The sequence below is a fragment of the Chlamydotis macqueenii genome, chromosome 6 (genome assembly GCF_036417535.1).
Source record: "Chlamydotis macqueenii isolate bChlMac1 chromosome 6, bChlMac1.mat, whole genome shotgun sequence".
Taxonomy (NCBI): domain Eukaryota; kingdom Metazoa; phylum Chordata; class Aves; order Otidiformes; family Otididae; genus Chlamydotis; species Chlamydotis macqueenii.
In genome coordinates this window covers 36,777,525-36,802,376 of record NC_141561.1, presented here as the reverse complement: position 1 = coordinate 36,802,376, position 24,852 = coordinate 36,777,525, and the positions used below count along the sequence as shown (strand labels likewise).

At 35.6% G+C, this 24,852-nt stretch overlaps 1 protein-coding gene across 4 annotated transcripts in view; it reads right to left on the bottom strand.

The window, feature by feature from the left end:
- The window catches only part of NCKAP1 (NCK associated protein 1), a 58,556-nt gene that overhangs the window by 12,025 nt on the left and 21,679 nt on the right, over positions 1 to 24,852 (bottom strand). For 2 of the 4 annotated variants that reach the window (XM_086751577.1, XM_086751579.1), the window contains 24 exons: positions 23,372 to 23,464; positions 23,122 to 23,178; positions 21,972 to 22,114; positions 21,799 to 21,889; positions 19,531 to 19,668; positions 18,754 to 18,802; positions 18,109 to 18,265; positions 17,445 to 17,501; positions 16,821 to 16,917; positions 16,482 to 16,588; positions 15,226 to 15,358; positions 13,731 to 13,812; positions 13,224 to 13,282; positions 12,292 to 12,437; positions 11,667 to 11,799; positions 9,876 to 9,995; positions 9,434 to 9,573; positions 8,084 to 8,215; positions 7,343 to 7,561; positions 6,874 to 7,004; positions 6,419 to 6,516; positions 2,570 to 2,663; positions 1,751 to 1,833; positions 1,196 to 1,276 (listed from right to left, as the gene is read on the bottom strand). In XM_086751577.1, the coding sequence (XP_086607703.1) occupies positions 1,196 to 1,276; positions 1,751 to 1,833; positions 2,570 to 2,663; positions 6,419 to 6,516; positions 6,874 to 7,004; positions 7,343 to 7,561; positions 8,084 to 8,215; positions 9,434 to 9,573; positions 9,876 to 9,995; positions 11,667 to 11,799; positions 12,292 to 12,437; positions 13,224 to 13,282; positions 13,731 to 13,812; positions 15,226 to 15,358; positions 16,482 to 16,588; positions 16,821 to 16,917; positions 17,445 to 17,501; positions 18,109 to 18,265; positions 18,754 to 18,802; positions 19,531 to 19,668; positions 21,799 to 21,889; positions 21,972 to 22,114; positions 23,122 to 23,178; positions 23,372 to 23,464 (2,640 nt within the window). The remainder of the gene's footprint in view (positions 1 to 1,195; positions 1,277 to 1,750; positions 1,834 to 2,569; positions 2,664 to 6,418; positions 6,517 to 6,873; positions 7,005 to 7,342; positions 7,562 to 8,083; positions 8,216 to 9,433; positions 9,574 to 9,875; positions 9,996 to 11,666; positions 11,800 to 12,291; positions 12,438 to 13,223; positions 13,283 to 13,730; positions 13,813 to 15,225; positions 15,359 to 16,481; positions 16,589 to 16,820; positions 16,918 to 17,444; positions 17,502 to 18,108; positions 18,266 to 18,753; positions 18,803 to 19,530; positions 19,669 to 21,798; positions 21,890 to 21,971; positions 22,115 to 23,121; positions 23,179 to 23,371; positions 23,465 to 24,852) is intronic. The other 2 variants (XM_086751578.1, XM_086751580.1) reach the window with 1 other exon arrangement.

The following is a 24,852-nucleotide window of genomic DNA, read 5'->3' as shown; positions in this document are numbered from 1 at the left end:
TGCATCATTTTCATATGATTTTTATCATGAGCCAGTATCCTTGAAGTCAATTTTCCATAGCATTTCCACAAGATTCCTCTACTGTGCTATGAATTTCAATGTTTTCTGGGATATCAAGCATTCGTGGCTGGTTTATCAACATTGCAAGTTTCAAAGAGCACATGATTATATTTTGGAGTGAAATAGCACATGTGTGAAATTTCAGTAACTTATATTCTTCATGCAACCTCTGACGCATTTTCAGACAAGACTGCTAAACCATGTCTTCTGAAATCATGAGGCCCACCACAGTGGACCCTGAACTGTTCTGTAATGTACTTTTAAAAAGCAGAAGGATGTTTTTTATTTACTGAATCTTCATACACAACAGAACTTAAGTTTCTTTCCTCAAGAGTAAATGGCAGAACATAAACTTCAAGTTCAGGAATAACAACATATTCTGGCCCTCAAAAACTGTACTTTGCTCAAGAGCAGATTTCTAAAAATTGTTTCTGTAGAAGTGAATCAAGAGTTGCACAATGTGGATCTCACTACAGATTTTCTGCAAATCAAATTGCCACAATACCATTAAAAAGCTTGAAAACCTTCATAGGCTCCAAGTTGCAATGAGAGATTAAAAAACCAGCTAGGCTGCAGCTACTCAGTGTCCAGAAGAGAAGTGATGTACCAACAAGGGTTTCCGGATGGAAACATACTACCATTCAGAAGCAAAGCACCTTACTTAAGTTGCTATCTTTTTTCCAAGCCTTTCAGACAGTGGGTTCACAAAAATTTTCAATTTAAGGTCAAAATCAGACTTGTAGCTATCGCACGCATAGAGCTCCAACCATGTACACAGAGTCCTGGAAACATTTAGTTTTACCAGTTATACAGCTCACATTATGAAGCAGCTCAGTAATCTTCCCTTTATCGCTTAGTCATGTTTCAACATCTGATAAATTTTGTTCTAATTTCCATGAAGGTTCTCAAATGTGATCACAGGCAGAGAAAGACTTGTGCTTATCATATCAGTTGGCGGGGTTTTTTTTCCCCCAAGACCTTTAGGAGGCTGCAGATGCACAACTACTTAGTTCTTTGGGAAAAAAAGAGCGCTCTTTGTTTCTGGATTTTTCACAATAAGCACAGAAGTCTTGCCCTTCACATATTTTCAATGAGCTCCAAAAATGACTCCATCACCCTCTGGGCCAAACATTACCTTCATGTCAGTCTCTCTTGGAATGTGATCTTTAAAATCCTCGATGGAACTTACAAGGAAAGGAATGTGGTAGGATAAGACCTAACAGACACAAACACACACAGAATGAGGACAAAAATACTTCCCATGTTAATGATCAATTAGACACTACCATTATTTTACTGGACTTAGTAATTTTTTATTTTTAACATGAGTTTTTATTTTAAGCATACGAATTTGTAGATATAAGATATTAAGGCCTCATAAATGCAAATTCAAGCTGTTTGCAAACAGAGGGAAATGAAAGCTTTTAAAATGTACTAACATAGAAAACATTGAGAGGCATGCTCAAAATAAAATCTGTACGTTTTACTGTAACATTTCTCTGAACAGTGCTCAAAAAGTAGGTTCTACTCCCAACTTGCAACTCAAAGTTCAGTTATGACTGAGTATTGCCATTTTACTCACATGCCAGTCTTTTAAAAAGTAGCATTCCTAAATATTGAAGCTTCAAATAGCCTATCATTCCATTAAATACAATTAAAGTTATTCAGAACATATTCAGTTATTTCTTACATCTCTAAGTGCTTCCTGTGCCAAGGACCGAAAAGACAAGATAACACCGATAATTGTCATTCTCTTCAGAACACTGTCAACAGCTGAAGAGAAAAAAAAGAACAGTTAACAAGAATCTGTTGATGCTCACAAGCTCAATTCTTCAAGAAAGATAAAGAAAACATTTAGCAAAATAGTGAAAAAATGCAAGGTACTGAAACAATGGCATTCCTTAAAAGAGACAAAACAAACAGTGCTTAAGCAGGTTTTTATAGCTGAGATGACAATGGGATTCTCAGTTGAAGACTATCCTGTCAACCCCCTCATGGAATGAACTCCATTACACACAGCTGACAATATTGGATGCTAAACCTAGATATGCGTTTTCTTGAGGCCAAAAATGTCTCTTCATAATATTTTTGTTTAAAATAATTACTTATGTTAATTACATGTAAACATCCTTCCAAACAATGCAATAATTTACATTGCAAAATGTAAACCAGAAATCAAATCAGAATCAAATCAGAAATGTGTGTCAAAAAAAGCCTGTGTTTTGTATTCTACAGCTACACACCTGGTTTGCAGATTACTGCTCTAATAGCTATGTGTTATCATCCCTGAAAAGATGCGCAAACTCAACACGCTAATTAACATTGGAATCTTATTTTGTCTGTACATGAGAAGACCAGAAAATTTTGAAAAGACGCATTAGTTTATATGAGCTCACATACATTTTGCTGTTTCTGTATACTTAATACAGAGAAATTAATTATTCTCATTTTCTTTACAAAGACAAAGATAAAAAACAATTCTCTATCTCAAGTAGAACTAGTTACCCACATGATAATCTTTTAAAGAGTGCTGCCATCTGGTCTGGCTTGTCAAAGCTGGTCCTCATTTGTGTCAGAACTTCAACATTCTCCACTACAAGTTTCTAAACAAAAGCAAGGATTCAGGTTAGCTATAGAGGTCAGTATGTTAACAAGATAAATGCACAGTTTAGGATATTTCAGTCTGGCAGAGAGGCAAAAAAAATCATGGAATACGGATGGACCCGCTGTGCTCTTAATGGGACACCAATATCAGTATTATTGTCAGGCACTGCTCTACACAAAAGCAAGTTCTGAATCAAAAAGCAGAGGATTAGATACCCCTTGGAACATGTTTTTTATATTCAATAATGTGTACAACTTCTTAAAACAAGGGAATTAAAGTCAGTAAAACCAGACATTAGCTCCTCACACTATTCAGCTTCTTATTACACATATATCAATAAAAATGCAGATTCACAAAGTAAACCATTCTTTTGGGTTGCTCCTTTCACTAGTTATGCTGTAAGGATGAGAAATTTAATGCTGGTAAAATTAAAAAATTGAAAGGAGAGTGTGAGAGTCAGATTGTTAAATCTTTGTGCAGTTTACTTGAAGTTTTCTTCCATTATAATATAAAATAAAAGTAAACACATTCATTCAAGTCCCAACACCTTAACCTGAAGCAGTTCAACTCAAGTGCAATATTTTCCATATCAGTTTGACAAAAAGTAAATAAAATATGTGTCTGTTTCTAATTTGTAACAGCTCTCATACAAGCAACTTGTACCATGAGGGTAAATGCAATAACTTCCCTGAAATCACTCTCCAAATATGTATCAGTTTTACATTTAAATTACAGAGGTTGCATAATCACATCTACAAAATGTCAGATCCAAAAAGGGTTTCTCACTAGCTGAGGAACTTAAGTTGTGCCAAGTAGTATTTTTAAACTTTCTTCAAGCAAGAAATACAGATTTTATTTTTACAAAAAGTATTTTTGCAGTTTGAATGCGAAGAAAATTTCTATTTTAGAAATAGAAAATACGATTATCTCTCGTTAGGTAGAGGATAACCAGCGGCTAAGAAAATGTAGGTATCTTGTGTGCTTCTGAACATGAAATGAAGAAAGCATTTCCTTTCACTTAAAGACAACTTCATTTAGTGCTCTGTATACCAAACAATATCAAAGTAGAAAAGAACTGAAAGACGGAGAAAGAAAACAAGATCTTCTGGATTGAGGATGGTCTTCCACAGTGGTTATTAACAGCTTTATTTTTCAAGTGGATGCATGCCAATCCATCTTAATTAACAGGCAGCAAAAACAAAAGGACCAACAAGGAGGAAACAGGAAAAACTACTATTCATGAAACACGTAGGTCACTATAAGCCTGGAACGTAATTTAAGATATATAATATAAAGTCTAAGAAGAGACATACCTGCAGGAACCTACTGCTAAGGATCTGAGAAAATTTGACTTTTGATAGTTCTGCTAACTGCTTTAATAGTTTTATTTTACTTCACTTCAACCCACACCGAAAACAGGGCAAAACAGCAACTGGCAAGCAGGGAAATTAAATTTCAGAGTAAATATTCCCGTGGCTACAGGAGAAAAAAACAACACAGCTTAAACTATAATGCTGCTATGAAATAAATGGTGGTGGGTTTACTCCCACCTCCTACTCAAGTAGCCCGTGCAAAGCAGATCTGTCCAACAGCTTAGACCTCTCAGATTCAATTACACTGTCTCATGGTCATGCTATTTCCATAAGCTCAAGTCTCCATAATCCACTCTGTCTTCCCTCTTTCATTCTTTTTATCTTCAGTAAGAAGCAAGGAAAGAAATAAACTCTGCAAGATGTAGCAAACTAACCACCTCCAGGAATGCGTGCACACACAGACACGCAAGATGTACTTCTGTGCTGAAAGTCAAAGCAAGACTGGCTTGCACTGAAATAAAGATGGGCAATTTTAAACCAACCGATGTCTCAGAACTGGCAGATGTGCGACATTTTAATTTAAATCCCTCAAAGCTCTCCAGAATGCAAGATTGAAGGCAATAGCCCACGCACACTGTTACTGAGTCAAGCTTTCAGCTTTACAAGAAATACTCAGCATATTGGTCTAAGATTTAAAAGAAACAGGCTGGAATATGGTTCAAATAGTTACTTAAATAAGGCAAACTTCCCCTCCTCACCCTGGTCTTAAAGTTCAGATATAAAACCAACACCTGGTCCCACTGTGGGAAGCAAAGCAGGCATGTTGAACCCTACTCGTAATAAATTCCCCATTCTATCCTCCTGTTGCTTCCTTCCCCCGAACACAGATGTTTCTCAGTGCTCTCTTGATAAGCCAACTGCATCTCAGCCAAAGAGATGAACATTTTATTACTTTTTTTTTTTTTTCCCCTCAAAACATGTGGTCATGTGCATGTGGATCTACATTATGTTCTGCTTATCCTTAGCAGTATCTGAAAACAACAAAACTCAGGGACAAGTTAAAATAGCTTGTTTAAAAAGTACAGAGTTACAATACTAATCATGCTGATTTTGAGTAAGTGTGACACCTCCGCGGTTAGCGGACAAATACAGCAGCAACCACACATCAGCCCAATGGCTTTGTGTTTTACTTGAAACGTGATGGATGTCACTTTGTGCGTGGCTAAGAGTTACGGAATGCTTGGAAAGCAGGAGCAGCCCCTCTCCTTAAGCTGTGATATTAAATAGAAGGCTTGAAATCTTTTAGGGCATCATACATCCTTGCAACTCAGCAGCACTGAAATTCACCGTGTTTACAGAGAGAACAAAATCTTTGAAATGGTAACATGGGATATATTAAAACCACACACTTTTAAAGGCATGGTATGTGAAGAAGAATAATAAATTGTTGGGGAAAAAAAAAAGAAAGTTCCTTAGATCTCTTAAGTATTCATGTGCATTTTTAAAAACATAGCATGCATGAATAGTTACAAAAACCTCCTTAATTAATTAGTGATTAAATAAATTGTAAATAATGAGATGTGATAACAACTTGGAATTAAATTTGGAAATGACACTAAAAGAGTAAGTCATATGAAAAGCAAATATATGCCAATCAGTGACATTTTGATAGTGTGAGTATCCTGGGAAAGCAGTACATGTTATTAAATTTATTAAAGGCTCTTTCCAAAAAGAGTTAATTACGTAGGCAACAAGTGCTTGCCCTCTCACTGTTTGTTTTGAATATACTTGCAGCTAGCTTCCCTGACATGCTCATATTTCCAATTTTTTTTCATGGCACCAACTTCTATAGTTTGTTCGTGTTGCTCTAAGTATCAGGGTTTATTTATCAGAACATATAGATTTCTAGCAAACTGATACTGTTCAGCCAGAGGGAAAGATATGTCTAAACCCAAGGGAAATGAACAAAGAAAAAAGACCTGAAGTCTCTCATCCACGTAAACTGAACAACAGATGCTAACAGACATTGTAAAGAAAGTAAGTCCTTACAGATGACTAAGATACATCCGAGATTTTCATGGAAAGTTTGGAGAGTCAACAGACTTGGGTAAGCGCTTCCAAGCACCTAGACATCTTGAAAAACACTTCTCCTCCCACTGATGATAAAGAGAGACTTGACTTCTAACTTAGGGTATCTAACACAGAAATCAACAGAGCCTGCATGAAGTCCTGCCCGTTCAGCTGTTGAAGACTGTGGAATACGGATGTACTACGTGTGCAAATGTGCTACAACATAAAGAGTAGAATTCACAGCTTTACCACTTTGTTTGATGCAGTCATTTCAAAAAGACGGCACGTGGAAGCATAGCTACTGAATATCCTAAAGGAAGCTTACACAGAAAACTACCCGCCTTCCCACCCACCAGTTTCCCAAGGTTACCTTAAGCTCAGCAACCTGTGAAGAAATGTGCCACATCAGACTTTCACTTAGGAACTTCATGCCATATGGTCCCAAAAGTTCAGAAAGGGCTCTCATCTCTGAGAAATAAAACAAACTGTTCTACTTCAAACATTCCTCCTTCTGTACAAACATATTTTACCACAAAGTAAAATTTTAGATATGAGAACTTGTATCGTAATAGAACTGAAATGGCAGTCCCCAACACATCATACGCCTGTCTCTGTAGCTGAAATACAACCACCCTGCTTTGATCAAAAGTAGGAAAAGCCGCCTCTCTCAAAACATAGAAGCGGCACGAATAAGTATTTAAAATACTACTGGAGGTTAACAAATGCTGTCTATAATAGAAAGCTCTAAGGGTTGCTGTTATTCCAATTACTCAAGCATACAATAACTACCCCTCACAAACACTCAGCAGAAACATCAAGGTTTACCTGATATGTCAGAGTATTCCTCAGCATTAAACGTCAACTCATTTTCTGTAGGCAAATTCACAAATGCCTTCATGGCTGGAAAATAGGCTATGTGGCCACTGCTGACTTGCCGTAGCAAAGTTTCCAAATACCTTATCAGAAAAGGAGGAAGTTTTAGATGAAAAGAGACATGTTCATAGATACTCTATACAGATGAAGTATACTTGGGTGACAAGGGACAGCAAAGCCTATAGACTCAAGTTTTACATATATCAATTGAACCATGAAAGTATCACTCTGCATCTCCCCTTTTAACACGTGAATTTCACAACAGACAGACCTTAAAGTGCTTCTAACAGGTACTGGGAGAAGTAACCTTGCAAAATCAGAAACTTAAGAAAATGTCAGGCTACTCCATTTCTCCAATTCTACATTTTTAATTAAAAAGAATATAAAAAACCCTGTAACAAGTATTCATACAATTACTTACCAATTAGTGTACAGACTGGTAATGGTTGGCTCCCCATGACTATCTAAATGTTGGGTTTGCTGAAGCAGAACATTGTTAAATACTCGTGTAATGTCGATCTGTACGTAATTTTCTATTGACTGCAGGACTGTCATATAGGCTCTTACACTGGTTAGCAGCTCTGACGGCTTTGCAATCTCTTGCGTTGCTTGATTATACATAGTCATTCCAACAATTGACCTTTTTGAAATATAAAAAAAAGGAAACAAATGAATTGCAATTATTAATAAAATTAAACAAAGATGCAGCTGTAAAAATAATTTTATATTGAAAGCTTTTATCTGACTACTTCTCCAATCTGGAAGTATAAAACTTTAATCAATGCACATACTACACCAGCCCTTTTAAAAATAGTTCTAGGTGCCAAAGACAACTCTATTTGTGGTTCCAGAAAAAATTTCATGAAACTGTAAAGATACTCACTGAGCATTTTTAAAATAAAGCTTTTTTCCCCCTCTCATATACAGAGGCAGCCCACAATGTGGAAGTATTTACCAACTACTTTGGTAAATAAATTAAATATATTTTGATTTAAAATAGGAACTAACAACTGTGTATGTCTGCATACAGAACTTATTTCTCATTTTAGTCTGAACTTCACTTGCAAATTTCACAATCCACCCTTAAAAATTAGCAAATACTTAAAAATAAGCAAATACTTATCTTGTATATGAACACTTCTAACTTGACAATATTTCTTACTTGGTAAAGCGGATTTCCAGGTGAGACGTTAAATATTCTCTTGGGGTAAACGTGTGTTCCCAAACCACCATGTTTGGTACGTAATTGATTGAGAAGCAGAGCTCAGAAAGTGCAGTGTGCAGCTTGTCCAGGCTTTAAGAACAGGCAACAAGAAATTAAGAAAAATATTTAATGTAACATAAGTATGTGTTACGGTGGAAAGCACATGCTGGATGGAAGATGCCTCAAGAGAAAGTACAGCTCTAACTCTTCCTGTCATTATGTTTTTCTGCTTTGAAAGACTTTTCTAGCTTATTTAAAACACAGTATTTTGGGCAAGAACACATCCTACAACTGCATACTCATCTGCATCACACATAGTGATGCAAGATAGATATATATGTATATATCTTTTAAAATATACATACACACACATATACTTTCCCTCAGAAAGAACAGTCTGTTTTTTCCCCTAACTGAACTAAGCAATACAATTAATGTTTGCTACTAGCCAGTACTAAAAACCTAAAAACATATTGAGAGAGGGAATCTTAGACTACAAGTAAGTTCTTTTCCCTCAACTTCTCTAGTTTTAACAGTTCTTGAATGTTTGGTTGTTGCAACTGTAGCAAAACCACTTCCTTTTCAGTGGTATGCACATTTACACACTCCCAGCCACAACACAAAACATTTATTGTTTCCTTTTCTTAGCTTCCTTCCTCTTCATACTTTAATGACTCTACCATCTTGTCCTCTGATCTTTCCTAACAGTATCTTCTACCTTTTCCTCCCCTATTATCTCTTACACCCCAAACTGCATTTATTAATCTTCCCTCTAATCTCTTTCAGGTGGGTTTTTTGGTTTTGTTATTGATTTGCTGGTGTTTTCAATTTTTCTATAGTCACTAACAAGGAAACCTTCCCCAGCTGGTACAGGCACTGGAGCCTCAACTCCATCCCAGCAGCTGAAGGCAGCAAGCAGCCTTTCAGCAGCAAGAACTTCCAGCCCAGCCTGTACTTTACCCAGTTAACTATATTACAGCAAGGCAGAATCGAAGATGCCATCCACTCCTTGGACTCCCACAACAATTAACATGACTGTACAGGAAACCTAGCTACAGCACGGGGATCCTCTCTGCTCAGGAAACAGCCAAGGGGATAAATTCAAGAGATAAGCATTCCTATTGCTCTCTGTAACAGAATTCAGTCTCTACACAAGCTACAGAAGCATCATACGCTCACAAATTGCAAAGCTGTTGTATTTACAGTCAATTAAACTTACTCAAATAAATTAAGCAAGAAGCATTCAATGCGTAAGACACATGTTTTGACTCAGGATTCAAGGCAAAAGGAACAGAAGAGGTGGCTTACTTTGTCACAACCAATCTGTTTTTCCTCATGCTTTCCACTCCTGGTTTCTCCCTTTCGGGTTCTCCTTTCTTTCCAGTCTGTTTTTTTGACTTTTTGTTCACTGCTTGACTGATAGTTTTGGCACAATGCTTTGGCAGCAACTAGTAAACAGAAAGAAACAGCCTCTCCAAATGAAAATCCAACTTTTTAGCAGCCATGAAACACAAAATAAGCTTATGCTCCAGGTGGAGACTTCAGCACACAAGCAACATGTTCTTCCTTTGACTACTAACTACACAATTCTAATATTAAAAAAAGTCTTCCTCAAATCACCATTCATTTTTTAAAGGAAAACTGACCCAAAACAGAGGGAAAAAGTGAACAGGGAACAACCATAATAAGTCAGAAAGCTGAACAGAGAAAAATCTCAAAGGAAAATTAAAATAGACACAACCCCACTCACCTGATCACTCAGCGTACACTGTTCTGTGCAAATGTCTGTGATAAGATTTCGAGCTTGCTTAGCCATTTCATCCAGGAACATGTTACACAAGGAAAGACTACGATCTCCAATATGATGTCGCTATTAAAGAAGAAAAAAAAGGAAGTTTGATTTTCAGTTTCCCATTAGCCCTACAACATTCACACAAGACACACCTGTACTGCAGATAACAGTTCACTACATCATATAACCAGAATATGAGAAATAATGAATTAGTTGTTAACGATCTCAGCTCCAGCATTAGTTAGTTTGTTTGTTTTCTTACTATATTTGGCCAAGCATATTCTATAAAAGGAGGCAAAATAGATTTTAACAAGTAGGTTTTCATATGTTTAATTTTGGACGGAGTCTATTCTAACACGTCCAATACTCAAGGTTTCTGTGAAGCTCCTCTTCATTAATTTGTACCAATACTAAATCTAGGAGAAGAAGAGCATGCTACTCAAGCTATACAGAAAACAGTGTCCTTCACACCACTGAAAAAGTCACTAACAAAGCCCTGAAGCATTAATTTCTGGATTCAGTTCCTTTGTCACTGGATCTGCACAAGCATAGCCTCTGTCTCACTGAAATCCTTCTTTCACTACTCATGTTTACATTCTAACAGCCACACATTGTACACAGTACAAAGATTATTTTTCCAAAATGGTACTAGTTACTAAGTCATACAATTCAGGTACTGAATTCAAAGTTCTGCTGGCTGTGGCAAAATGCGCTTGCTGCAGCCGAATTCACAGTAACTAGCATACAGTGGACTTCGGCTTGTGATTTCTTATGGTTACTATAATTGTTCTGAAAGACATCTCTTGTCCTGAAGGGAAGCTTTCCCTGGAAGCTTTTTAGTGGTTGTCTAGTATAAACAGAGTTTGCAGCTGTTTAAAGCAAAATATATAGGGAAAAGAATGGTAAAGACATATATTGAGATGAAGATTAGCAGAAGAGAATTTACTGTTTAAATAAGAAAAACCCACATCATGCATATTACAATAACTCTTATTCATCTAATTGTTTCAGATAAGCACTGTTAAGAATGAAAACACACTTTCATAAGCATTACACAAAACTGGCCAAGTTAACTCCCAGAGTAATTCCAAAGTCAATGGACATACAGGAAATGTACTAAATGATCTATTTCATTACAACAAAAATAAAAGGAATTTCCTCAGAATGAAACGACTTCTTTTAACAAAGAGTCCATTTCTTTAAGCAACACTCTGCACTTTTTCATTTCTAATTCTAACCAAAGAGGGCTTGCATTACCTGGTTCTTACCAAAACAAATGCTTGCATTACACTGTATATCACTTAAGATTTTTTTTTTCAATCTTACTGAAAAAAATACTATTTAGAACAAGCCACTGAGCACTCCCAACTTCCTATTTCCTTTTTCTAACGATGAGTTTATGAACCATTTGAAAGAAAAACTGTTCCTTGTATGTTTTAATAGGCACACGGGATTTATTAGCATCTAAGCCTGAATGACCCCAGGCAAGTCTTCTAACCTTTGTACCTTAGTTTAATACCTTTTTAAAGCAAAGACAGTAATGCTTACTCACTTCAGAAAAGGATTTTGAGAACTACAGGTGAAGAATCACTTAAGAAGGTATCTACTTGTCTTACTTCCCTTTTTACTACTCTCCTCCCTCGAATCTTATATTGCCATAACAAACACCTTCTTGCAGTGTTCACCTCTAGTCCTCTCTACTTTACATGAGAGATGAAAAAAACCCAAGACAATATATTTAAAAATTACCTCTTCTGGGCACAGTTCATGGGTACAGCTCATGAAATGAGTACAAAGCAGTGGGAATGCAATTGAGTATCTTGATTGAGAGGGAAGCTCCAAACACTGCTGAAACATCTTCTCAAAAGCGCGACTATAAAAACTGATCAGAAATAGACATTTAAATGGAATACATACATATTTTGGCTGCAAATGAAGTCTACTTCACACAAATCAAACATGCTATTAGTGTCAGATTTGTAGTTATAACTTATAAAAAAACTGCATCATGCTTTCAAAGAAGTTTGTTTTCTGCAATCACTTCTACTGCATTTTATTTGCGTCTCTCATCATCATCACATTTTTATTCTGATGTTTGCCACGTAAGCACTGCAAAAACTTGCACCTTTTGTAAAAATGTATTAAGGAAGAATCTGCAAATGACTCCAGATCAATTAGGTGACTGCTTGAAAAATCTCTCTGACAGATCTTCAGAAATACCTTTATCTAACTAATTCTGATGGAAACCAGAAATTCTAATTGATTCTTCCACTGGCCTATCTCCATACAAAGTTTGCTATTTAAAAATTACACTTGCAATGACAAACTAAACAACAAATAATAGAAAATTGCTACAGTCAGGTTAGTTACATACCAAAATATAGAAAGATCTGAGGTTTCAACCAACATCTCCACCAAAGAATCCACCATTTTTGTGTGGAAAATGATTGTGTTCATCATTTTTCCTAGTTCTCTATGGTCTGCAAGACTAAGCGAAGCTTTAGAAACACTAGTGTAGGCCTGGAAAGAAAGACAGAAGAAAAATTTCATGTTATATCTACAGCTGATTTTTTTGCAGATCCCATTCCTATTGCCCAATACAAATGAGAAATAGTGATTATGCCATGCTTAGGACACCTGTGTACTTAGAGGCTGTGGACAGCCTATTTTATCTTTCCACTATAGATTGAGAAAAGTTAACTGCCTTTCAATGAAGCTGCCAAATGTTATTTGATTACAACACCAATTCACAGATAAACTGTAGAACAAGTGTACTGACAAAACACAAACGTGCGCTTGTGAGTCCCCACTTTAACAATCAGTATTTGGAAAGCAAGAAAAGTAATGTGTATTTTGAATATATAAAAATAACATGTCTATCTAATCTTGAGACAATTGATTTACAGTCCTAACAGTACTCTCCCCTTTATTGCATGAACTGAAGATACTGTTATTGCAATGCACAGGAGCGATCTCACTGAATATTATTATCTCACTAAACAGTCTCTACCACCCCTTGGCAAATCACACCCCGTACAGTCCACAGCCACCAAACTGCTCATCCTCAACACATTCTATTTCCAAACTGTTATAAACACTTCAAAGAATGATTTGCAAAAAGTATGCAACGCAGACAAAGTCACATCAAAATATAGCAAGTTATCTGCTTAAGATTTTAGAAGAGTAGGTTATCCTTAGATAGCCCGTTGTCCACTTGCCATGTGAGAGTAATCTAGAAGAGCAGTAATTTATTTAATATTTTGGTTTTAAGTTAGTAAAGTGTCACCCATATTTATAAAGTCTTACCTGCAGCCTAAACCAATCTAATCTCATTCCTCTGAAGTCAAATACCTCTCCATCTTCAACTGCATCAGGGAAAAAAAACCGAACACAAAATCTTTAGGAAAACAACTACAAATTCAGATACACTATATCAGACCTTCTAAAAAACCCTAAAGAACTCAAGAATTACTTCGGTACTGAACCTTATGCTTTTTTCTAAGAATTTCAATCCAGCTCAGTCATGCTAATAAAAATTAAAATATCTAGATGAACACACATGTAACATGCTTTCTAAATTAAAAGGCAGGATTATTTCCCTGTAGTATTCTTCAAGAGCTCTGTCTGTATAGAGTTACTCTGGAAAAGGGACACACAACAAGAAGCAGACGCCATAATGAGAGAGAAACAAGGGAACAAATTCAGTTTATGCCAATTATCTGTTTCTACTGATGGCATGAAACAAAAACTGATGAAGCTTTCCAGAGGAATCCACAACTCTACTACGATTTTCTCAAGTTCACTTAAACTTACCTTGTTTCACACTTAGTGAAGTCATTGTGTTTACAAAAGAGGACATGATGATTGATTCATCCTCTGGGCACACTGAAAGATTCTAAAATAAATGTTGTTGCTATTATTATTTCAAATTTGGTTTATGAAACAACATCAACACCCATGCCCAATTTATCAGCTATAGCCCAAAATGCACAAAAATTTACACAAATTTAATAGACAGAACATTTCAAACAGTGCTATTTAACAGGTTTCAACTTTAATTCTTTGGCTGCTGGCAAATACCTAGAAAAGCTTGCTTCCAAACAAACATCTGCTCAAAACAGAAAAATCTGTCAGTAAATGCGCCCATGCATTTTCAGGCTGTAGTAATTTACAAAATGGACATCAAACGTTTTCCTGTTATACATCAGATACCAAACATTCTTCGGACCTTCACAGATACCTGATCTGTTTGCCAAGGAAATCTGGCCATGGCAGGATATAACAGAGCCCACATCAGCAACACTTCACACAAAACCCCCTCTCAACAGTTTACTGACACTGACTTCAATGACTGATACCACCCGAAATCACCTGACTGTCAAGTTTTCAAATTTTACAAAATGCAACAGTTCATGAAAAGTAGTTTCAGAAATCGCGAAGCTCATATTTCTATTAAAAAAAAAAAATATGCAAAAGTTTCTCGTAATTCCACCTATGTCTGACATTTTAATTTAAAGGCTGAAAAGAATCCAAATTATCACTCAATTTATTTAGTCTTGTGCTTGATACCTCTTATGAATTAATTACAACTAATATTCAAGCCAATTTTCTGGCCCCACGCATTTCAGTTTGGTCCTAAGGACTCTCCTGTCTAAACAGAGAACACTTGTGCCACTTGCACAGCATTTACAAGTCATTCACTAAATCGAGGGAAGTATTTCCCAGACATCAATAACAAATATAAAAAATATTCAATTCTTTCACTCTAAAAAAAACCCCACCTGTAAACATGTAAGCACATAGATTTATAATCAAAAAAGCCCCAAATATTTTGGTATTGAAAGTAAACCAAAGGATTCAGTTAGATTTAATAATCTAAACAGTTACACAAATTGGTATTTAAACTGTTTCAAAAGTTCGTTTAAATAAACAGCAGAATATGTAAATTCCACCTTCTGGTAATTGATGTAACGCTTTAAGCGTGAAATTCATTTCACAGTATAAACTTGTAAAGTTTGAGTAGCTGACCTAGTCACATAATTTGAGCTCCATCTAGTGGTCATTAAGGAATAAAACAAAAAACAGTTCAGAAAGCCTTTCATTTCTTTGTCAGGGTCAATAAGAAGGTTTCTACAAAGCTCTTTCAGTAGCAGTACTCTTTTCATTGTCTCTAAACACAACATTGATTAATAGCAACCAAATAATTGCTATGTGAACAACAACTCTAAACCCCAGAATTAAAACAGTAAGTTAATTTGTCCTTTTTGAAGTCTGCATTTGAGAACCCAAACTCACAGTCTTGCCATACCTGGACAAGCTCATTCAAGACTACTGCATCAAAGCCAGAGAGATACTGTACATAGTATCGCTGCATCACTGGTCCGTATTTTCGCACGTGTGCTCTCAGCTCCTCCATGTAGAATATTAGCTCAGCTATGTGTCTAGGTGAGAAGAAAAGGGAAAGCTTACAAATATGAAACATCCAAAATATTAAAACCAATTTCTACCAGTTGAATGTTTCTCAAGGGGATTTCCTCCTATACTTTGATTTTAAAAATACTATTAATAGGTAATGTCTGCATGAAAATACTTGTTCACATTGTAATGTGAGTTTACACAGGTAATTTTCTCTGTAAGGTAAAGCCCACTCAACAGGAGATAAGTTCGCAGGATACCATCACAGTAATCCTCAAAGGTCTGTATTCACTTTTTTTTTAATAAGAAGCCCTCCAGTAATGCTCAATTTGAAAAAACGCTCTTCTCAAAAAGTGGTTAAATCTGAAATTATAATAATGTCTTTTCTGTATTTTTTTTTAAACCATAAGGATAGTTCAATACTTGCACAGGTTGTTTCAGAGAGGCTCTGGGACTTCCATCCCTCCCTAGCACCTAAATCTAGTGAAGAAAATCTGAGATTTTTCTACTCCGGCTCTAGAAATGCCCCTGTGATGGTCACTTGTTTCAACTCCCGCAGTCAATACATAGACTTTTAATTCAATCTTCAATAATCTTGAGAAGAACTCACAGAAAAATAGTGATCTTCTGCCTGTCCACATTCATAAGATCTCATAATTTCATTTCTCATTTTTACCTTCTGCTTATGATGACACTAATGCTGTATTACATGAATAAACTGACTTAAAAAAAACAGTTTTACTACAATACAGGAGACATTCTACAAATCAACACATTGAGCTTTTTGACAGCTTCCTTCCCCTCACCATTGATTTGCTCAATGCAAAACCAGTAACACTGAAGACACAGGATAAAGCTTTATTTTTGCTTATTCAAAGGAAAAAAATGCATTAATTTTTATAAAATATTTTTATTCTATAAAGACATTTCCTGCAGAAAATGAATTTTCACTGATGTGCACCAGTTTCTAATACAATACTTCTAGTTTTCTGTTTTGATAGGAAGCTTAATGTTCCCAGGTAATGATTTTGTGAACAGTCCCAACTCTTCCATATAGCTATCCTTCTCTGAGATTCCTTTGCCTTCAAATGCATTTTGTCTGTGAAATTCTCATAAATATTTAAAGTATCATATTAAAAATTAACATACTTGTCTATGAAATCATCCGCGCTCTTCTTTGGCATATTATCTGCATGACGAAGCAGCCAAATAATTTCATCACGAGCAAAGGATAATGCCATAAATACAAAAAGTGCCTGAAAAAGAAAAATTGTTCACAAGCTTATAGATACATACAACAGTTGGACAGCTTGTGCACATGAAGAGGCAACTAGTCTCTAAAACCAAAGAATCCTAAAACCTAAGCAGATTTTCTGTCAGAGTAAAGTGTAGGGGTTTTTTTCCTCCCAAACAAAATAAATGTCATGTTATCACTGAGAAACACACTCTATGTTTTGCATTTATGCAAGACATAAGAATGACAATTACCTTGGGACCCAACAGGCCTGGCTGATCAGAAAGGACAGTAGCCAGTTCTTTGAGTGCAGAACGTAAAAACTTGCGCCTCTCTCTATGTATTGAACCACTGCATCAAAAGAACACAGAAAGACATCATCCATCATGCTAACCACAGAACATTTTATTTTTCCAAATATTTAAGCCCAAGCATAGGCAGCTCATATCATACCACCTTCAAAAATTCAGTGTTTTGAAGGACAAGGTTCAATTAAAATTGGCATCCCCATCACCAACACTGTATATTCCTGAAGTAGAGCTTTAACCCAAGTTCTCTGCCTCTACTCTGTAACGTGCATTTGACTCCACTAAAACATTTCTATTTCATTTGCGTTCACATTAAGTAACTACACAAAAATAAACTGCAAAATAGACGAAATGCTTCCAACTGTGATAATCTGAAAAATAATCTAAAACTTGGGAAGTTAAATCAATAACGGCATTAAGTAAATCCAGATTTAAAAGAAGAATCAGTACACAATCTCATTAGAAAATACACAATTAATTCAATATTCAACAAATCCTGTTTATACATTCTTCATAACTTTAAGAAAACCAACACTAAAATCTGTCAGAAAAACTCTGTAAGACACTTACGCATGTGACACAGCAGCTTCTTTGCATTCTCTGATGTCATTAATACGCTTGTTGTAGCTGCAAGTAAAAAACAATCCATTACAGTCGTAAGTATCAGCAGTATAACTTAGCAAGAACTGAGTGGGACTTGAGAGGCACTGCAATGCAACCAGGATACAGCAAAAAGCTCAAAAAATACTTATTTCCCTGATCAGAGTGGAACATCAAAACTGGATACTCAAACCAAAAATACTCTGCTGAAGTGCTCCTGTTGCTGGTAGAGGTCTCACCTTAGTTTCTGTCTGAGTTTCCCTATGATATATTGCAGAAGCAGTAGCAGACATGCAACTCTGCAAACAAACTATATTCTTGACATCATTTCTCTTCCCTAGATTAAGATTTGTGGGCAAGATCATTAAAATTTTAACGTCTGCCATTTTAGAGACTGATTCACCAGACTTTTTCAGGACTCAGATTAAAAAGGGCATGATGGCTATGAAATCAGGCTCCTGAAAGCTACACATGAAAGAAGCAGTCAAGATACTAACCAAAAATGTTTGTGCACTGACTATCCTTGGAAGCAGAACTTAAATAAAGTAGAAGTAACATTTTCAAAACAGTTCCTCAAGTAATTATATGTTTTTAACAGAAGTTCTGAAAGGAGAAAAAGAGAGGAAAAACTCACCCTCGTATGTTTACAAACAAGTCCTCTGCAGCTTTGTGAATATGGAATACTTCATCTCGAAACAGAGCCAAGCAAGAGCTGCTTTGAAGTGCAAGCTTCCAAAGGTTCAAAGCTGTAGCATCACTATTTAGGATTCCATGGCACAAAATAAATCCAACTTCAAAAGTTCACATTGATATATGTCACAAACCAGATGCACAAAGACAGTAAGAAAACAGTGAGATTACTATGCATTTTCTCTTAAATAGTTCAAATAGTTCATCAGGAAACTGTTTAATGGATAACATCATTTTATTTATTAAAAATACTCCATACTCTTCTAGTGGAGGTATTTTTGTAATATTTTTGAAACATTAATTACTTCATGCTGATGCTACTCAGCTATTTTCATCAGAATTATCAAAGCCCTCACTTTTAGTCAAAGTCTGGAATAAACTGATGACAAACGCCATTCCAGATGCTGAATTCTAATTAACTTCACTGCATGTAAAAGTACAATACATACAAATGAGATTTAATCAAGTTCTTTAGCATCTAACCTGAATACAACAGCTTTTGTACAGCACAGAAAAGCAACTATTCTTTTCAACGTTAAATAATTTTTTTTTTATTAAATCATGAGCTGTTTCAGAATATTTTACTCACAAATGATCCATTTTTCCATTGCATCCAGAGAGAGGTATTCACATGGCATCTGTTGAAAAAAACAGTAATTTGTAGCAAACTAATTACATAAAAGACAATATATTTCATGAGAAGTACTTTTTAAAAAAAAGCCTTAAATGCTGATGAATCATGGAAGACTGTTGTCGATTGCTAACAGGGCACTGTTTCATCCCTTTAGAAACTGAGAGTTTAAATATTAAATGAGCTTCCATACCTCCCAATACCTTGAACAAAACAGTGAACAGATTTTGTCAAATGTATAGTTTCAACAAACATGGTATTTAAGAATATTTAAGAACAAAAGGCTTTTGATATATACTAATCACAACCTGACAGCTGTTAATTCTTGATTTTTTTCAGAAAGATGACCATTTGCATGAAACTGAAGCAGCAAATGCAAATCAGTAAACATGTTAAAGAAAGTATCCGTTCTAATTTTCAGTCTGCTGGCCCACAAACATCTGAGACAGTACACAGGATTCCTTTCTTCTACACTGCAAAAGTTAACATTGCTTCCCTCCATCTTTTGATAATCAAATCCTGGAAATGAAGGCATGAGCTAACACAACAGAATCTTTAATCAATGCGAGAAAACTTTTCCCCTGTACTAAAGTATCCAGCTCTCCCAACCAGCCTATTTACTTCTCTGATTAAAAGTAACATAAAGGTAACCAAACTGAAAATGAGACACCCTCACATTATTTTACAGAAAACCCTGTTTAGTGTTAGCATATAACGCAAACTAAAAGGCCATACTGTGTCAGACTGTGCAGGATTAAGCATTGTACTGGGGGCACTGATAAGGCTCAGTAGTTGTGCGTTTCTCCACTGGTCAGCTGAGAGATTTCGTCGAGGATAGACCATCTGGAGTGAAATCAGAGCATCTGAAAGGGACTAAAAAAAGAGACCAATGATTATTCTGAAAATCTCTTCAAGGGTCAGTCTTGGATAAATATCCAAGTTTTTTACCTCATTTTGTGAACTATTGACACTGCCATACTCCAAGCAGAAGAGACACTATTTACTATTTTATCAGTAGTTCTGTTTTCTCAGCATTACTACTAACAATAATCAAAACCTTTTACTGAACTAGTTCTGAAATTAAACTTGAGGTTAAAACTCATTGCATTTACTTCATTTCACATATAAAAGACTACTCCAGGCTAAGGGAAGGATGAAGAGAAGCAGGAGGGTTTGATTTTTTTTTTTTTTAATTAAGAGCTATAAAATCCTGAATTCAGAATTAGAGGACATGAAAAAAATCGATAGGGGACAACAAATCTGTCGCGTACAACTGAAAGTTGTTCATTATTTACGAACATCCCAATTATTGTGTTATTCCCTTCTCTGTCACTTCATTCAGTATGTCCTTCCCTCTTTGCTAGCAAATTGTAATTATTTTGAGCAGACACTGTCTACAGAAGCAACTTCAAAGCAGATGAAGCTTATTTGATAAGTGTGGTTCTATGCCTTTTCCCTGTCTTTTGGATCACTACTGGTGCTCGTATGAGTCCCAAAGAGCCAGGTCTAAGCACTGTGCCAGCAGAGAAGGTCACTCAGGCAAAATAAAAAAAGAAGAGTCATCTCCTGAAGCTAACTTTAAGGACTAAACAACTGTCAGGTGTACTGCAAAGTAGTGAGATGATAGGAGGACAACTTAAGTGTGCAGTTCCGTGAGAGTGCAACCTAAGTATGTGTTTCTATAGCACAGTGCCTGAAGGGATCCCTGACCCCAATTTATACCTCAGCACCGAATAAGCCGAAGAGCAAAAATTGGGCTGTAAAATGGCTTAACAAAATATTTCAAGGGCAAGGATTGATTCACTACTAAATACAAGAGCAGAAAAAAAAATACTGAAAAGTGATGCATTTTTGCTAAAATGTGCACAAGAAAAGATTAATTGCAAATTAGATCCTTAGCTACGTAAGTCTTAACAAGACAGGAATCGTGCAGAGAAAAGTGTAACAAAACTAAGGTAACAGATTATTTAGACAAATGAGAAGTATTCAAAACTATTTAACTTCAGAGGACTTCGAGAAGTAGCTAAAAAACTCTCTGAACTTCTTTCAAAGTTTAAGGAAATTTTTAAAAACTCAAGAGGGGCTAGAGAAGGAAAATACAACCACAACCTGACTTTAAAACAAGAAAAAAAACCCAAACCCCAAAAAACTTTAGGCAATAACTTAGTATTTAACTTAAACTCCTGCCAAGGAGTCCAAAATAAGTTGTTATGCAACCAGTTGTTGTTAGGCACCAAGAAAATAACACCTTTATAAATAACAGTTGGTCAGTACTGATCAAACAAATCTAGTTTACTCTGACAGAGCAGCAAGCCTAGGGGACAAACGGGAAGTGATAAAAGTGATAAAGTGACCTCCTGACACTTTTCCAAGGTATTCTCATATGAAATTACAGCCTAGATAAACTGCAGCACATCCAGCTGTATGAGAATGCAAGCTTAAAACCATTTGTACAGAAAACGCGTAAGGAACTGGGTTCATTTCACTTAGAGCAGGGTACGCAATGTCAGTGTGTATAGTCTGGAGTATATATAGGAGATATCAAAGAGGCAGCAGTGATCTCCAAGATCCCCAATTCAAGAGCAATCCAAAGTAAAAATATTCAGGTTACAAAATGGAAAACCACATTCACCTAGGATGGTAAAACAGAAAAAACCTGGTTTCATAGGAACATTAGGAATCTCTTTCATTTCAAGCTACAAACAAAAACAAAACACAGATGTACCTATTCTCAGATGATTCACAATTGATTTTTAATCAATTTTTAATCCTTAGTGAATAAGATGGAACCTTACCAGAGGGTCTTAGCTATTCCTGTATTTCTATAGGTTCTGTTACTTAATAGAATATCAATCCCCAGCCCCAGACATCCACTGTAAGTAAAATATCTTCTAAAATTTATACTTAATGGCCTCGGTCAAAATAAACTCTTGCATATTTACTTTTTAATCTCTGCTTCTGTCAAGTAAGGTTACTGGATGCCTGTGAAAAGTAGTTACATACTTTACTGTGAGGTACAAACTCCTCCATCATTTTCTTTAAAGGATTTTCATAATCCACAATCATCTGGCCAAGGCGTGGATATTCTCTGTCACTAAAAACAACAACAAACAATTCACTCAGTTGTAGTTGTTACTATTATTATCATACATATTTCTCATACAACAGACTTTTACCTTGCTCCGTGTGTCATTTCATGGGCATAGTTATACAATCCAATGATAGCTTTCCTTTCTTCAATTCGAGACAGCAATATCATTAGTGTGGTGTAGGTTATAATCAAATCTAGATAGTTCTTTGTTAAATCAAAGTTTACAGTCTGGAGACAAGAAACAGTAAATTATCATTCTAAAACTTTCAGAAACAAGCATAAAACTTTTTCCTCACCTTTCCAACAACTTTCAGCATTTTTAAAATACAACGGACTGTCCTAATAACAGTTTTTGTTCTGGTTGTATATAGACTTTGTATAATCTTAATATATTCACCCAAATCCCCAGACCTGTTTGTATTTCTGAAAGTAAGCATGCAAACAAATCTTTGCAAGCTCAAGTGTTACAGATTAGCTGACAGATAGGAAACCTTTTCTTAGATGTTACTAAGCATTCAGCAAGTGCCTTGTGTGTGAACTGTATTTAAATCAGGCTCTGTAATGTCGTTAGCACACATCCCACTGGCCTGGTAAGATCATTCCGTAGGATGTATATCTTCTACTCTTTCATAGTATGAAATTAAGTCAGTCAAAATTTAGAATAATGACTAAAACTAGCAAGGTGACATGATGAACATTAGAAAAGAAAGATGAAAACACTAGGAAAAGGTGTTTAAGATTTTGTTGGGGTTTTTTTTGTTTGTTGGTTTGGTTTTTTTTTTAGTGTTTGGTGGTTTTTGTCCATTATTTTTTTTTAACGTAACACTTTGAGCTGCTTTTGAACTTGCTGTCGTCAACACCAGAAGTGACCTCCTCAGATATCTGTTACGTGGACACCTGTTACACCCCTGTTTTGTGAGCCTACATGGCATAAGCATGTAGATGACACTAAACCTCCAAGAATAAACTTGCAGATACAGTAAAGCAAAAATTATAGAAAGATTTCTACATCTGGTAACAGACAATGCTGTCCCTAAGTAGCCTATTTAAAATAGTCTATCTTCTGATTTCAAGCCATCTATAAAAGGTAGAGATGTGAAGATTACAGTATTTTTATTTCTCTTACATTTATAACTAGAGATGTCATGTTTCTTGGGCTAACATAAGAAGTCCTTCTAATTCTCCACAGAGGACTCTGATTAGAAACATTTGAAAGTTTAAACCCAGAAACTTACAATATCAAAGAAGACTTGGCAAACATCAATAGTGTTCAGCAGCTCACAAACATGGTCCTTGAAAAACAAAGCAATATTTTTAGTTTAAAAATATGTAAATAAATCACTTTAATACACTTAGTGATGAAGAGTACGCTCATTTTTTTTAAAGAACAGAGCTACAAGTTCATCTATTATATAGAGTTATTTCATAAATAAAAAGACAGAAAACTGATGTAACAGAACAACTGATATATTTACAATACCTTACCTTAAATTCCATAACATCAACAAACGTGAAGTAGTATAATGCCAGGTTCTTCAAAATCTCCGATTTTTCTTTCTGGAGCTGAGCAAGCTGTTGCTAAAAGAAACATAAACATACACACTGTTCTTAGAATACCTTGAGAAGGCTGCTGAAAAACAATACCTGTGAAGCGCGGAGTAGCCACCAGGCTATGCAAAGAAGCTTGAACATGATTTTCTAAGACTGAGGTTCTGCGTGTCTCAGATACACACAGAGTTCTCAAAACACATGATTTTAACAGCTGCCGACTACACTTTGAAGGTAAAAGTCAAATTAGTACACATTAGTACCAAAGTCATATTGTTTAGCCCAGCTACAGATGAAAATGGGTAGTGAGGAAAACAGCGTTACCGTATGTATAATTAGCAAAGGCAGAACAGTACATGGCCACAAATCAGTATGACAAAAAAAAAAAAATAATGACGTTACTTGAGGTGGGAGAAAAGAAGGTGGCAGGTTACAAACTTTACTACAGGAAAACATTATGCTTTTAAATTCTGAACTTACCAAAAAGAATATCCAGGCAAAGCCACGTTAAGCATGCAAAATAAAATGTAGATACAAACATAAAATACAGTAACGGTTCTTTGACCAGTCCCATATAAACACAATAATACATTCAAACAAAAGCAACAAAATAAAGAAACAAAAAAGAAGCGAAACACTAGCATTAGACACTGGTGGATAAAATGAAAGAGGCAAATGTGGATACAAAGGCATAAAATAGTTCACAAGGATTTTTTTTTTAAAACAGACAATGAAATATCATTGAATATCTATTTTTCAAAATTTTCTGGAGGAAGCAGAAAGATGACTTAAACAACTACAGTTAAGAACACACACAAAAAAGCAGCTGTTACTGAACAGTCATTCTGTTTATCTACGTATTAGAGTCTCACAGCTCTGCAAGAATCCAATTATTTAACTTGCAATATCCAGCTACTAATTAAGTCTCTGTCCTGATAACTGAATTTAAATGAGTTAAAGCAGTCATAAGACTCAATATGAAAAAGTGCCCTCTAAAAAGCTGCAAGATTTTAAATTAAAGACTGATCAAGCTAAATAGGATTTTCTTCTCAGCAAGAGCAATCAATTACAAGAAAGATTAAATAAATTGTTTCAAATTGGTTAGCTAATTTTCATGAGAGGTTAGAGTTTAACACACTGCTTCATCTCCCTCTCTTTATAAAGCTGTGCCCTGTGTTCAGTTTTATGTAAAGCACTAAAACTCCTCTAAATTAAAAAAAACCAGACTACCTGGACCACCACTACCTATCATATGCAAGGTACTTTCCGCTTCCTTCCTCTGTATTTTCAGATGCAACTATGATTTTTAGAAGCCTTGAGCCATAAGACTTCCACTACAGCCAAGCAAGACAGGCATAAACAGGGTTATGAGCAAACTGGAATGGCTACAGGATAAATTACTCTTGCCTACTCGTAAC